The following is a 12,781-nucleotide window of genomic DNA, read 5'->3' as shown; positions in this document are numbered from 1 at the left end:
CTCCCCAGCCCTGGCCTACAAATTACATCAGGATGGTTCTGAGTAGAAACCAGGAGGCTGGAAGAGCACATGGGGCTGAGCTAGCTACTCAGACCTGGCTCTGATTCCTTCTCTGTTCCCTGTTAGTTTTGCCTAAAATGCATTTCACTTCTCTGACACACTCTTTGCATTTGTAGATCAGAAGATTTGGGAAGATTAAATGAGATGATGCTGTGAATATTAAACATTAATCACACATGGCAAAACTTTTTGTGAAGAGATTTTTCTATAGATCATCAGTATGTGAAACACATGAAAGTGAATCTCTTCTAATGAAGAGAGAATGGGAGCTGGAGGATTGGGGACCCCAATCCATTTGCCACACCCTTCCCCATCCTTGACTGATAGCTTCAAAGCACATAGTTTGGGAAGTGTCCTAAGAAAGCACTTATGGAAGTTAGGAGACGCCAGTGCCCATCGCGGACTCTGACGTGCTGTGTGTTTAACAAGCTACCATGTGTGTTAATGATACTCGGACTAAACCCAGGGCCTAGTGTGTGCTAGGCCAGGTTGCCCCATGGAGCTACCTCCTTGGTTTCATAGGTCCATCAGAATGGCTTAGCTGTCCCTCTAGGATTAAGAAGAATGCCCAGGTAGTCCTTTCCTGTGGCTCCCAGCACACATGACGCTCTCATGCATTTTCAGCCCTGCTCAAGGTTCCTCCAGGGCCACGTCCTTCTAGCAGGGGGATCAGGCTGGTGTTCCTCACCACCTAGCAGAAAACCTTGCTGCAGGAAGTTCAGCAGGGGTGGAATCATCACATGTTTAAATCATAATTCTGTTTCTTCAAGCAAAACAGAATATATAAAACAAAAGCAATCGGAGCTGCCTCCATTCCAGCCCTCAGCCCCTTTTCGTTTCCAGGAGCTCCCAGAGGCGATGCTGCCTGACAGCTCCCTCGGGTGGATGTTGCTCCTTAAAAACTGCTGTTGGAACCCAAGCTTCCAAGTGATAGACGATCGCGTACAATCTCTGACTTCTTTGAGATTCTTCTCATCCTAGCGGTATTTTTTGGTCAAATTCTTCCAGAATTCATAACCCAGAAGTCCAGACTGTATGTGTGGGGAAGTATATCTGACTCACAGGATTCCAGCACCATTCCTGGGCTAGAGAAAGAGTTGTAACTTCCTTTCCAGGTCAGCAGTGGACTTAGATACAAAGCCCCATGGCCTGGGGACATTCTCCACTGTAGTAGCAGAATGCAATCGCTAATGCTTAAGCACATCATGTTTATAAACGCAAAACAAACAAGCATTTTGATAAACATCACACATCTAAAGCATGCAAGGTAGAAACTAGAAGCTCTGTCCTTTGACATCCCCTCCTGGCTCAGCTACTTTCTCTAGAGAGTAATCTGACTCATGTTCAGAGTGTTGCCCAGAACCTGCTGGCTTATGAGAAAGAAAGGGTTCCAATGTAATCACAGCAGGGAATACTTGAGTTTCAATGCTTTTACAGGAGGGAATGAGAGAAGGGATTCTTATGGAAGCTCATGTGATTAATAGCAAAGAGTACCTAGTGTGTGCTGATTAATTCCTCAATAGAGTTAGAGATAGAGATTGAGATACAGAGATAGAAATATAGAAAGTTAGAGAAGTTCTAGAAGAGTTCCAGAAGTTCTCCCATAGTTTCCTTTTAAAAATAAAAAAAAATGCTTTTAATTTTTCTTCAAAGCTGAGACTTTAAAAAGTTAAGGGAATCAAGGAATGGAGATAGAGTAGAGGGAGGAGAAGGGAAGACATGAAAGGACTCAGGTACAATCAATCATGTGTCTCCTCTATGTACCAGCTCCTCATGCATCTCCAACATGCATGTCCGACTGAAGAAGGAAGCTCAAATATCTCCAATCCCCAAGAACACATCACATAGCCCAGAAGCACTTGGTGTTTCTTATATCTTTTGAACTACAAACTATTAAGTAGGTGTTTGCTCAAGAGCTCAAAAGTCCTTGGTCTGCCCTGTGGTTTAGGTTAATCCAGAACTGGTGGTCACGGCATAAAATCAAGCGTGGAGTGCAAGATGCTTCGATTCCTCAGTGGGAAAATGACTGGAATCTGCAGCCCATGAACATACACGGACTAATGGATGAATACCTGGAAATGGGTAAGGACAACCCATCTGGCAGGGACACATGGCCCTCGGGAGGTTCTGTGTGTGTTTCCCATGGGCTCTGCTTCCACAGAAAAAATCATCCCTCTCTAAAAGACTGTTAAAAGCCTCTGAAGTGTCCTAAAAGACAGCTGCTCTGTATCCCAGTGGAGACCGAGGTAGGAAGCAAAGAAGGCTCACACTCTTTTGAAGCCTTGGCCCAAAATAGAGGCTTTTCTCACAGTGGACCCCTGGCTTTTGAACAACTATTTCAATGAAACAAAATAAAGCCCAATCAATTCCTTCATGAGAAAATATTTTGCCCCACCCAAAGAAAGTCATAATTGCTTTGCTCAATAAAGCTTTGCTTAAATCCGGTCTGAGGCTTAAAGAATCTTATTTATATTAAGAAAATAAAGGTTCCTTTCCTGATGTTAGGATTCCTGGGAGTTGAGCTTAGTACTGTTTTTCTCTGGACTTGAGTTTTTCTCATCTGTGAAAAGAGGGCGAAGATGCCCTTGGGTCCCAGGAGTGGCTCCAGACCAGGCGCTTCCCAGCCTCTCGGGCCTCCTGTTTCAGCTTCTCCCCACCTTCTGCTCCTCTCTTTCTCCTCCCTCCTGCTCTCCTCCTCCCCATCTCTTCCTCCCCCCTCCTCTCCTTCCTTCCTCCCCTTCCTCTCTCTTCCTCCTCCACCTTCTTTCGTCCCCTTTTCTTGTCCTCTCTCCTTCCTGCATGCTTCATTACATAATTGTGGAAAGCAGAGAAGTGAAGCCCTCTTAAATCTGAGTTTGAATGCAACTTTCAACATTTTCTACCATAACTTCAGAAAGATTAGTTAATACCAGTGAGCTCAAGCGTTCTCGTCTGTGACAGGAGATGAGCCCGTAGGATGCATGCAAGGAACGGCAGTGCCGCAGCACCCACTGTCTCCGCTCTCCCCTCACAGTGCTGCAGTTTGGCTTCACCACCATCTTTGTTGCTGCCTTTCCACTGGCCCCACTGTTGGCTTTGTTAAACAACATCATTGAAATCCGGCTGGATGCCTACAAATTTGTCACCCAGTGGCGGAGACCCCTTCCAGCCCGAGCCACTGACATAGGTGAGACTCAGAAATAAACGGTGTTGGTGTTACCGGTGTCAAGAGGGGTGTGTGTGTGTGTGTGTGTGTGTGTGTGTGTGTGTGATCAGACTTCAGCAGTGTGCAGTGTCAGGAGGAGTGACATATAAGAAGTGACAGAGACAGGAGGGCAGAGTGCCGCTGGGCATGCTCTGTGCCCTTCTGGGGGGCTCAGGGGTTCATTTGCCCCCCGCTTCTCTTACTACATGCAGACTCTGAATCTGACTCCTCAAGATAGTGAAGTAAAGTAGCAGGAAATGGGCACCTCCCCACCACGGAGCATACTGGTCTGGAGTTCTGATTCCCAGCCCAGAGCTTAGGGAGAAAAGTGTCCGTGTTCCTGAGGGGGCATCTTGTTAAATGAACTGAGACCAAGTGGCTTAATCACCTGCCACCCTACGAGCTTCCGCAGGGGGCCGCCTTCCAACCTCCACAAAGCAGGCTGGCTGGCACAAAGGGGCAGCGGGTGCATTCTTCACTGTGAGAAATGTTATATTGAACGTGGACCTTCATAAACACTATCTATAATATATATATTTAACAGAATTGTAGCTTTTATAAATTATCTGATATATATATGATATAATTACTGCGTCAAGTTGAGCACACAACCTTCGTCAGTCCTCACCTTGTGCATTCTAAAAGAAGATTATACCTGCATAAACATGGAGGCTTCATCATTTCCTTCCTCCAATCACGCATCTCAAAATGTATCAGTTTAATTCATTTTACCAGAATATTCTACTAAAGGTGAGTGGCAGACTTTGTAATCCTTCAGTCATCTTATTTTCCCACTGCGAACAGCAATAAACATCCACAAAAATGGTTAGAAACATAGCATAGATGTAATATAGCTAAATATGTGTGTGCACATACAGTGTGTCTGCATAAATCTCTAAACATAGACCTACTAGAGTAAAACACATTTTAATTTTAAAACATGTCCTTTCAATAACATAAAACAATTTCTATTTTCATTTACTTTCTGAATAAGACTTGATGTTATAGTCCTTTCAAGTTTCTGAAAACTTTTTTTTTTTTTTAGTAAACTCTTTTGGAGGCCATTTCTCAGAATAAATAGTGATTGTGAACTTTTGTTGCATCTGCTGGCTCTTTTTGTTTCCACAGAAAATTGCTCATTTGCATCCTGTCCATTTCTCTCCTATGAGTTGTCCTGCACTAAATTTTTAACAGAATTGTAGCTTTTATAAAAAATAAACATTGATTTTTGATGTATTCTAATATTGGTTTGTATGGATTCTAATTTACCTTATGACCTCTGGTAACCTTTGAAATTCTTTTTATTTTATTCTTTTATTTCCCACGTATTCTAGGTCCCTTATAAAGGATTTGGAAGACGGGATGGGGGAGGAAGAAAGCTGCCACACTGCCAATACCCCTCAGCACACTGGAATCTTTTTTCTAGAACTTTTTTCCTTATCAATGCTCTTAACGCTGTTTGAACCTAGGTGAAACTTCAGTTTTGGCTGTGATGAATAATATGGATTCTATACATAACTTCAAATGCTTTCTTTTTATCTGTATGAGAAATTTTTTTTGCTGAATCAGCAAGTTCTTTATGCGAGGTTGGGGAGTGTTTCAGACACTTGTGCAGACGACAGTACGACAGTGAGACCTGGACCTAAGGGCGTTTTGACTTGTGGACCGTTTTAGATGAGGACTACCCACCCTTTGTGAGGAGCAGACCTGCAATCGCTGTAATACCCAGCCTCAGACTTAGGAAATGATGGTCAAAGCTTCAGCATTAGCATAAGAGCACTCTTTCCAACATGAAACTGGTCAAAGGTTTTTGGTTTTTGCGCACTGTCTCTCATCTTTCCCCTACAGGGATCTGGCTTGGCATTCTGGAAGGCATTGGCATACTGGCCGTGATCACCAATGCGTTCGTCATCGCCATTACCTCGGACTACATCCCACGCTTCGTCTATGAGTACAAGTACGGCCCGTGTGCAAACCACGGACAACAGAACGAAAAGTAAGGCTGTGACGCACACATGTCCTGCACACATGTTCCCCTTGTAGCTAAGTGAGAGCTGATGGGGAAGGTCAGGGCTCCTTGCGTGTGTAGTGATTGTATCAGGTAAAATCTCGGGAGATGAAAAAGCTTGTGGAATTTTTATAGCACATAATTGTAGAGTTTTGTTGGTTTGTACTTGAACATAAATCACTGATATCAAAATGCTAAGAACATTATACTGTACTTAGTAGTGAGATTCTAATCAGGAGGAGACCTCAGAAGTCATTCCCACGTAGTCTTTTCATGGCGCAGATGGAGGCATTCAAGCCTACGCTGCTTCATCAAGTTGCCAAAGGGAACAAAGAGAATCTGTGGGAAGATAGAGACCATCAAGAGACTCTAGATGCCTACAGGTTTTGCAAAGGAATTTATAGCTAGTATTTAAGGACACAGAAAATTTTGCCCTCAACTTGTCTGAAATGTATTTTCTGTTAAAATTTAAATCCACACTTCAAAGAAAAGCTTCTCAACCTCTGTGCTGTTGAGGTTGGAAACCAGAAATTCTTTGGCCGAGGGAAAGGGACTGATTTTTGCACTGCAGGGTGTGGAACAGTGTGCTTGGCCTTGGCCCAATAGATACCAGTGTCGAGTGCTGTATTTCCCAGGCTAGAATATTTGGAAGTATTTGCAGAGGTTGCCAGGTAGCCCCTGGGGGATGGCAGACTCCCCTGGTGTGGAGCCAGTGCTTTTGGTGATCAGTTATTTCAGATGTTTGCTTATGAAAGATGCAGCTGGAGAAGAATGCAAGGGGCACTGTGTTTGGAGAACAGAGAAGACCTGGAGGCACTTAGTGCACTGCAGGCAGAGGGCAGCTGGAATGTGGAAGTGGTGACTGGTGACCATAGCTAGAGTGGGGATGGAAGCCGCGTCTCTCCCCCCAAGGCATGTGCCTTGCTTTAAGATAACGTTAAAGCAAATCTCCGCGGATGCGCTCAGGTTTGCTCAGAACACAAAATCTTGCAGCAGCAGCAGCAGCAGCAGCAGCAGCAGCAGCAGCAGCAGCAGCAGCAGCGTCCCAGTTTCCTCAAGGAGCAGTACGAAAGACCCAGGCACGGCTTTATGTTGTGCAGTGGAGCCTTTGCAGGCTCGCCTCTGACCGTGCCTGTTAGTAAAAGGCTCATCACCTATCAGTCTGCAGCTGGCGCCCAGCAGGTATAGGTAACAGCCAGCCACAGGCCCGGTGACTAAGAGGCGGCGGCTGGGGTCAACCATGAACCGCAGCACACTTTGCAGATATGTGGCCACTGCAGGGAAAGTGAAAAACTGCTTTTTCTTAGCCCAGGATGCTAGAAGCAGAATTTTAAGAATCTGCAACGTGTGGCTTGTCTGTCAGGCCCGTTGGTTGGCATCTCATCTGTTAGAGTCTTTATTGCCACCTAGTGGCAGGAGGAAGAGGCGTTGGCTGGTTATTTCCATCTCAGACCCGCTCTCCCTGGTAGCAGGGACCCTTCTTCAACAGTGACCAGGGATGTGGATTAACTTCAAACAAAGGCGTGCAGCGGGGGCTCACGTGATGCTGATGCCACGCGGCACACTCCAACATTTCCTAGGAATGCCTAGCAGCTACACTGAGGTAGATCCATTCCAATTAAAAATATTCCGAGCAAGGTAGGAAAAGACGGCAGATGTTGACAGGACAGTCAGAGAAATGACCAATTGTGGCGTCTAGCGTGAAGCAGAGAGGAATCGAGTGTCCTGCTGGGATCCGCGCTGCAGGTTCAGAACGTGGCAGGCCTCCGCTTGGATCCTACCGCCGCTGCCCGGGGACGGTGGCTCTTCCTCTGCGGGGCGCAGACGCTCTTCCGGAACCCAGAAATCAAGATATTTCCACAAGGACACTTTTTATCAGACTAAGATGTTATCAGATTTTTAGCTTGTTGAGTGGTGTTTATCATGAAAGGAAGTTATATTTTAATCAAAATTTTACTTATTAATGTGATCATATATTTTTTCCACGAATGTACAAAAGTTGGTCACAATGTGTGGGAAATATTCACATTTTTAAAAAATGTATTAAAGCAAGAGACATACCACCATTAATCCCCTCCAAAATACTCCCCTCGCCTCGAACATATTTATCCCGTCATTGCTGTCACTTGCTGAAGCAACGCTTCCTCTGAAGAATGGCTAGCAGTTATAAAGAAATAGGGTGACTATTGGGGCCGAGCGCCCTCCGACGGAGAGGCAGGCATGCAGAAGTGGGGCGTCCTCCGGGCCTGCCGTGCGTCCTGCCGTGCGTCCTGCCCGGCCTCCACGCTGGATCCGGCACCGTGCGCCTGCGGCTCCTTCCGCAGCCGCAGCGACCCCGGGAGATGGATGTTCTGAACGGATTCAGGACCTCGAGGCAGCCGTAGCTGCACCACTAGAGGCGCTCGTGACCGGGGCCTGCAGACGCGCTGCAGGAAGGAGGCGGAGGGAGCGGGCTCACACGTGGGAAGCAAGGCAGTGCATTTCGAGGGGAATTAATGGCCATGTGTATTTGCCATAATAAGTATTTTTTTTTAATTTAGACATATGCTTTACTTTTCGTTCACGCCTTACGAATCTTGATTGATATGTGCATGACGTTATCTCTTGAGAGTTCATAAACTCTTATCATGCGGCGACCTCTGTCCTGGGAAGGCTTTCGACTCAGCAGCTGTACTCTGAGCTGGAGACAGCGTGGGCAGGTTCCTCCCGCCGGCAGGGGGCGCTGCAGGCATTTTTCTCTCAAGTGTTGTCAGACCTAGAAGACTGAGTCTTGTTACTACAGTGTAGGAACTTACTACAGCCCATCTGGGAGATTTGTTTGTATGTTCATAACAGATGTCACCTGATAATATTCCATATACTTCAATTACAATTTTTATGACTTTATCTCCCACCACACTGGAATATCTACCCCACAAGGACAGGGACTGTTGCCTATTTTTTTTACTGATGAGTATATGCATTGAGGATTTTTGTATGAAGTTGTAACATTTCAATAAACATATGGTGATAAATATGTAATGTTTACAGTATATATAATTATATTCAGCATGCATACTTAGAAAACATACATTTACAGATATTTTAACTCTAGAATAGTTATTTTTTAATCAGTACAAAGTTGTAGTACTTAATGATTATTGTCATCACTGGCAGATGGTAGACTTGTGGAGAATCAGAAGTGACGGGCTGAACTTTTGGTGTGTGCTAACCAGAAAATGAGTGTAAGCTCAAATGAAAGGGAAAGAGAACTTATTGGAGAGAAATGGCACAGATGTGAGAGTTAGGGAACAGAGTGAAAAATCTCCATTGCTAGGATTTCACAGCTGGAATGGGTGCATCATGGCGTTCATAACACCCTGCCTTCTGCAATGAAGGGGACATGTAGGACTCTCTGGCTCAGAGAATGCTTTTCTTTCCCACAGTTGTTTGAAAGGATATGTCAACAACAGCTTGTCCTTCTTTAACCTGAGTGAGCTCGGCGTAGGGAAATCTGGCTACTGCAGGTACTCCCCTGTGACTTACAGCTGCCCCTCCTGCTTGCCTTTACCTCTGCAACTCCTCCCCTCCATATGCCAGTGAGCCCATGGAAACTACTGTGGGGTTTTATCAAATCAAGAATACTTGGGGCATCCACGTTTTGATCCATATTCCTCATAGCCTTTGCTTTCCGTGGGTTTTAGGTACAGAGACTACAGAGGTCCACCTTGGAGTTCCAAACCCTACGAGTTCACCCTTCAGTACTGGCACATCCTGGCCGCCCGGCTGGCCTTCATCATTGTGTTTGAGGTTAGTCACAAAGGGACAGAAAAGCACTATGGGCAAATGCTTTCTAATTGACCCTTCACTGGCCTTTTTGAAATGAGTTCTTCATTGGCTTCCAAAAAATGGAGGTCTCCATAAAATGGTAAGACACAAGGAAGCCATCAGAACAACACACAGAAGCAAACGCTGGAAAGCAGAACGTGGTAGGTGGGCGTGTGTTTATCCCGGAAAATCAGGATGAGGACACAACTGCACAGGTGACCTGAAAACTCTGGAACCTTCTTATTTTGAACCTCATAGTAGCCAAAATTTTTTAAACAGGAAAGAATAGGTTTTAAAATTTGATTTTTAAAAAATCCATATCTATTCACTTATGGAAAAACTGATTTTCTACACAATCAAGCCTAAATATAGTAACATTGGGTGACTCAATGCCTTACAATACTTTTATTAAAAAATGTGTAGTTTGATTATCAGAGTTATACAATATTAGATTGGAATCTAGTGTAGAAATTTGGGGAGGCTCTCATCTCATTGCTTTGGTTATCATGGCCCAGCACCAAAGATCTTAACAGTAGACTACACCGTGTGTCTATTCCTGAGGTAGCTCAATGAAAAGACTTTAAATATGTTTTCTTGTTGTGGCCAAAATTATGGAAAGAGGTCACCATCCAAACAACTTTGGAAACATCTTTTGAAAGGCAACTGCACCTCTCACTGATTTCCACAAAACAGTTCTAACTTTATAATGAGGTACCTTCATCTGGAAAGTGAAGTGTTCACTCTGAAGGTCTCCCCCAGACTGAACTGCGTTGCTTGATGGAAGTCGGAGAGCAGGAGGTCGATTTGAGCAGCACACTGCGGAGCCGTCCTCTCCGCTCTCCCACTTCCCTCTCCCTTTGCTTCTCTCCCACCCTCTACGAAGCTCTACTCAAACTTCCAGGCCCCGCCCTGCTTAGTGGAGATGTGCAGACCATAGGTGACTTGCCAGAGGTTCTGCAGCCCCTGAGCACCGGCCGGATTCAGAAGCCATACCCTCGCCGCACAACTTGCAACTAATCCCGGCTTAACATACTGCCTTCGAGTTTTATTTGTGCTTTTTAAAATCCAACACTTTTATCAGTTTTTTTAAAAATAGAAGTAACACAATGGGAAAAAACAGGAATGAGGAAAAGGACAAATGAAAGGAGGGAAAAAGATATATTTATGTATATGTGCAGAATAGTTCGGATAACTGTACTGCAGGTTTCTGCTGGTCTTTTGAAAGGAGCAGTTGATGCTTATGCTTTTTTTCTTTTTATTCTTCCTTTCCCTTTGAATTTCTTACAATTTTTTGTTATAGTTTTGTTGTGTTTTATTTTGCTTTTCTTTAAACCAGTCTGGCACATTTTATATCTGATAACCTGAGCAACTAATTTGAAGATAGTATCATGCCACACAGCAACCGTTGTTAAATTTCTATTACTTTGCTTAGTGATATTTTGTATGGTTTCTAATGCTGTTATCACTATTTTTATTCTATTCTTTAAAAACTAAAAATATAAGTAACATATTTAAGCACAGATTTATGTGACAAAGGTGAAATATTTTATAACTGTTATGTTAATTTAAACCAGAAGACATTCTGAAAAGTGAATGGCTTGAAAGCATAATAGGTAGTCTCTGCGACCTCTGTTTGGTTTGAATAGTGTCTGTTATGGTGTACTGGACATGGGCTTTTTCCTACGTATGATACCTCATTTACATATCACAGTGCACATTATAACACTGTGCATAACATTATTGCACAGTATGTAATATTATAGACAAGGATTCAAGATGTACTCAGGCTTTATAAAGTGATGTCCCCATACAGCAGCAAAAATTCATTGTTTTCTGTTAATATTAATGTGTCAATGATAGCGGCAGTATCGTCAACATAGCAGGTTTTGACAATGTCATTATTCCTAATGCTGCACGTTGAGTTCTGATGCTTGATTTTAAGACAAATGGGCCACCGTTCACAGTTGCTGGGTTTTCTTACTTAGCATTTCAGAATCTTGAACACTGTGCTTTCTGCTCTTGCTTTGCAGCACCTTGTTTTCGGAATTAAGTCTTTCATCGCGTACCTGATTCCAGATGTACCCAAGGGCTTGCATGAGCGAATACGGCGGGAGAAGTACTTAGTCCAAGAAATGATGTATGAGGCTGAACTGGAGCATTTACAACAACAACGGAGAAAAAGTGGTCAGCCAGTTCACCATGAATGGCCTTAGTTGGTTCCTGCAACCCGTAGGGGGGAACCATTAGCGCAAAGGACTGTGGGAAACTTCAGATGTGGATGGGGCTTAGAAGGATGGGTACTTGGCAAACATTACGTGTACTATGCTACTTGGAAATGTGTCACAGCACTCGGCAAGACTTGGAATGGTCGGATTTCCAGTGATGGAGAAGCTGTTCTTGAAGGGAGCTTTGCTTGGCATTAAGAAGCAGCCTCAGGAAGGGATCTCTCCCTCCCGTCAGCTGCAGTCTAGCAGAAATGGTGATGGTGAGGTTTCTAGAGACAGATTTCCGTGCGGATGTTCACAGCCAGGCATGATTTAAAGCATCCTGTGGTCACATGTTAATCTGACTCTGGAAGCTTCCACTGAGTTGAGACACAGCCTAGAAATGACTTGAATCTATTGTTGCCTTTGCTGCCAGGATTCCACATCCCTCCTGTTGTTAGGTTTCTAGGGCCTTCCCTTGTCTTGTGTGAGTATGGATTTTTGCCCCAACGAATTTATGCTGCTTTACACCTACTATGCAGTTAAAGAGTTGCATACCACCTTTCATAGTCAAACCAAAAATATATGATTCCAAAAAGTATACCATTTGTTAAAACCGTATTGTATTGCATCAGCTGCAGTGCAGTCTGTTTCACCCCTGGCGAAGCCAGAGGCACTGCACACTTTTATACATGGACGATATGAATGGGGTTGCTGTGACATCACTCCAAACATGACTACTCCATGCTGTACTGCACAAAGCTATTTTACAGTCCATTTAACTTTTCCTTGTCTGAATTATTACAAATCTCACAGAACGTTGTCTGGGAATGCTGTAAATATGTTGATTTTCCTTGTACCTTTGCACCTTGACAATTTGGAATGCAAGATGCATTTTATGCAACTCGGAGACCAGTGACACAGTATGCTACTGCAATATGTTTATTCAGGTAATCCGGAGCCCGATTGTCTACAGCATTTATGCTTTTTCTACAGTGTACTCTCTTACTGATGAGCTAATGAAAATAATGCATGTGGTAGACCTACGATTTGTTAAAAAACAAAAACAAAAACAATACTTGAATTTGCTTTCTTTTTCATCACTGAAGGGAGCTTTCTATTGTTGTTTCTTTGATAGATTGACTTGTTTTTACACTGTCTGGAAACAGATTCAAATTAATTGTAAAGACCTTAATTCTGCTTTGTAGTGAAATTCTATTTGGATGTTAACTCTGTCTGTCCACAGACTGATGGAATAGGAATGATGAGGAATTCAATTAAAGGAAGTCCAGAGGAGGCGAAATTATGGGAGAGGGACAGGAAGAAAGGTGAAAGTAGAACAGGGGAAGGGAAGGAAAAATTTAGTTCCTTGCAAAACAAAGAAATCCAAGTTTTCCTCTCCTGGGAATGCAGTAAGAAATCACACACACACACACACACACACACACACACACACACACGCACGCACCACATCATGACTTTTATTACTTGTCTAATTATTTTTTGCCCAATGAAGCA

At 43.8% G+C, this 12,781-nt stretch overlaps 1 protein-coding gene across 1 annotated transcript in view; it reads left to right on the top strand.

Moving 5' to 3' along the window:
• The window catches only part of Ano3 (anoctamin 3), a 405,337-nt gene extending 392,730 nt beyond the window's left edge, over positions 1-12,607 (top strand). The window contains exons 23-28 of the mRNA XM_012517561.2: positions 2,009-2,142; positions 3,074-3,226; positions 5,093-5,240; positions 8,678-8,758; positions 8,936-9,041; positions 11,090-12,607. Coding sequence (XP_012373015.2) covers positions 2,009-2,142; positions 3,074-3,226; positions 5,093-5,240; positions 8,678-8,758; positions 8,936-9,041; positions 11,090-11,272 — 805 coding nt within the window. The 3' untranslated portion in view covers positions 11,273-12,607. The remainder of the gene's footprint in view (positions 1-2,008; positions 2,143-3,073; positions 3,227-5,092; positions 5,241-8,677; positions 8,759-8,935; positions 9,042-11,089) is intronic.
• The last annotated feature ends 174 nt before the right edge of the window (positions 12,608-12,781 follow it).

This window comes from Octodon degus, unplaced genomic scaffold (assembly GCF_000260255.1).
Source record: "Octodon degus isolate 3935 unplaced genomic scaffold, OctDeg1.0 scaffold00193, whole genome shotgun sequence".
In the NCBI taxonomy this organism is placed as follows: domain Eukaryota; kingdom Metazoa; phylum Chordata; class Mammalia; order Rodentia; family Octodontidae; genus Octodon; species Octodon degus.
The sequence above is the reverse complement of the archived record's forward strand: the minus strand, read 5'-3'. Positions and strand labels throughout refer to the sequence as shown.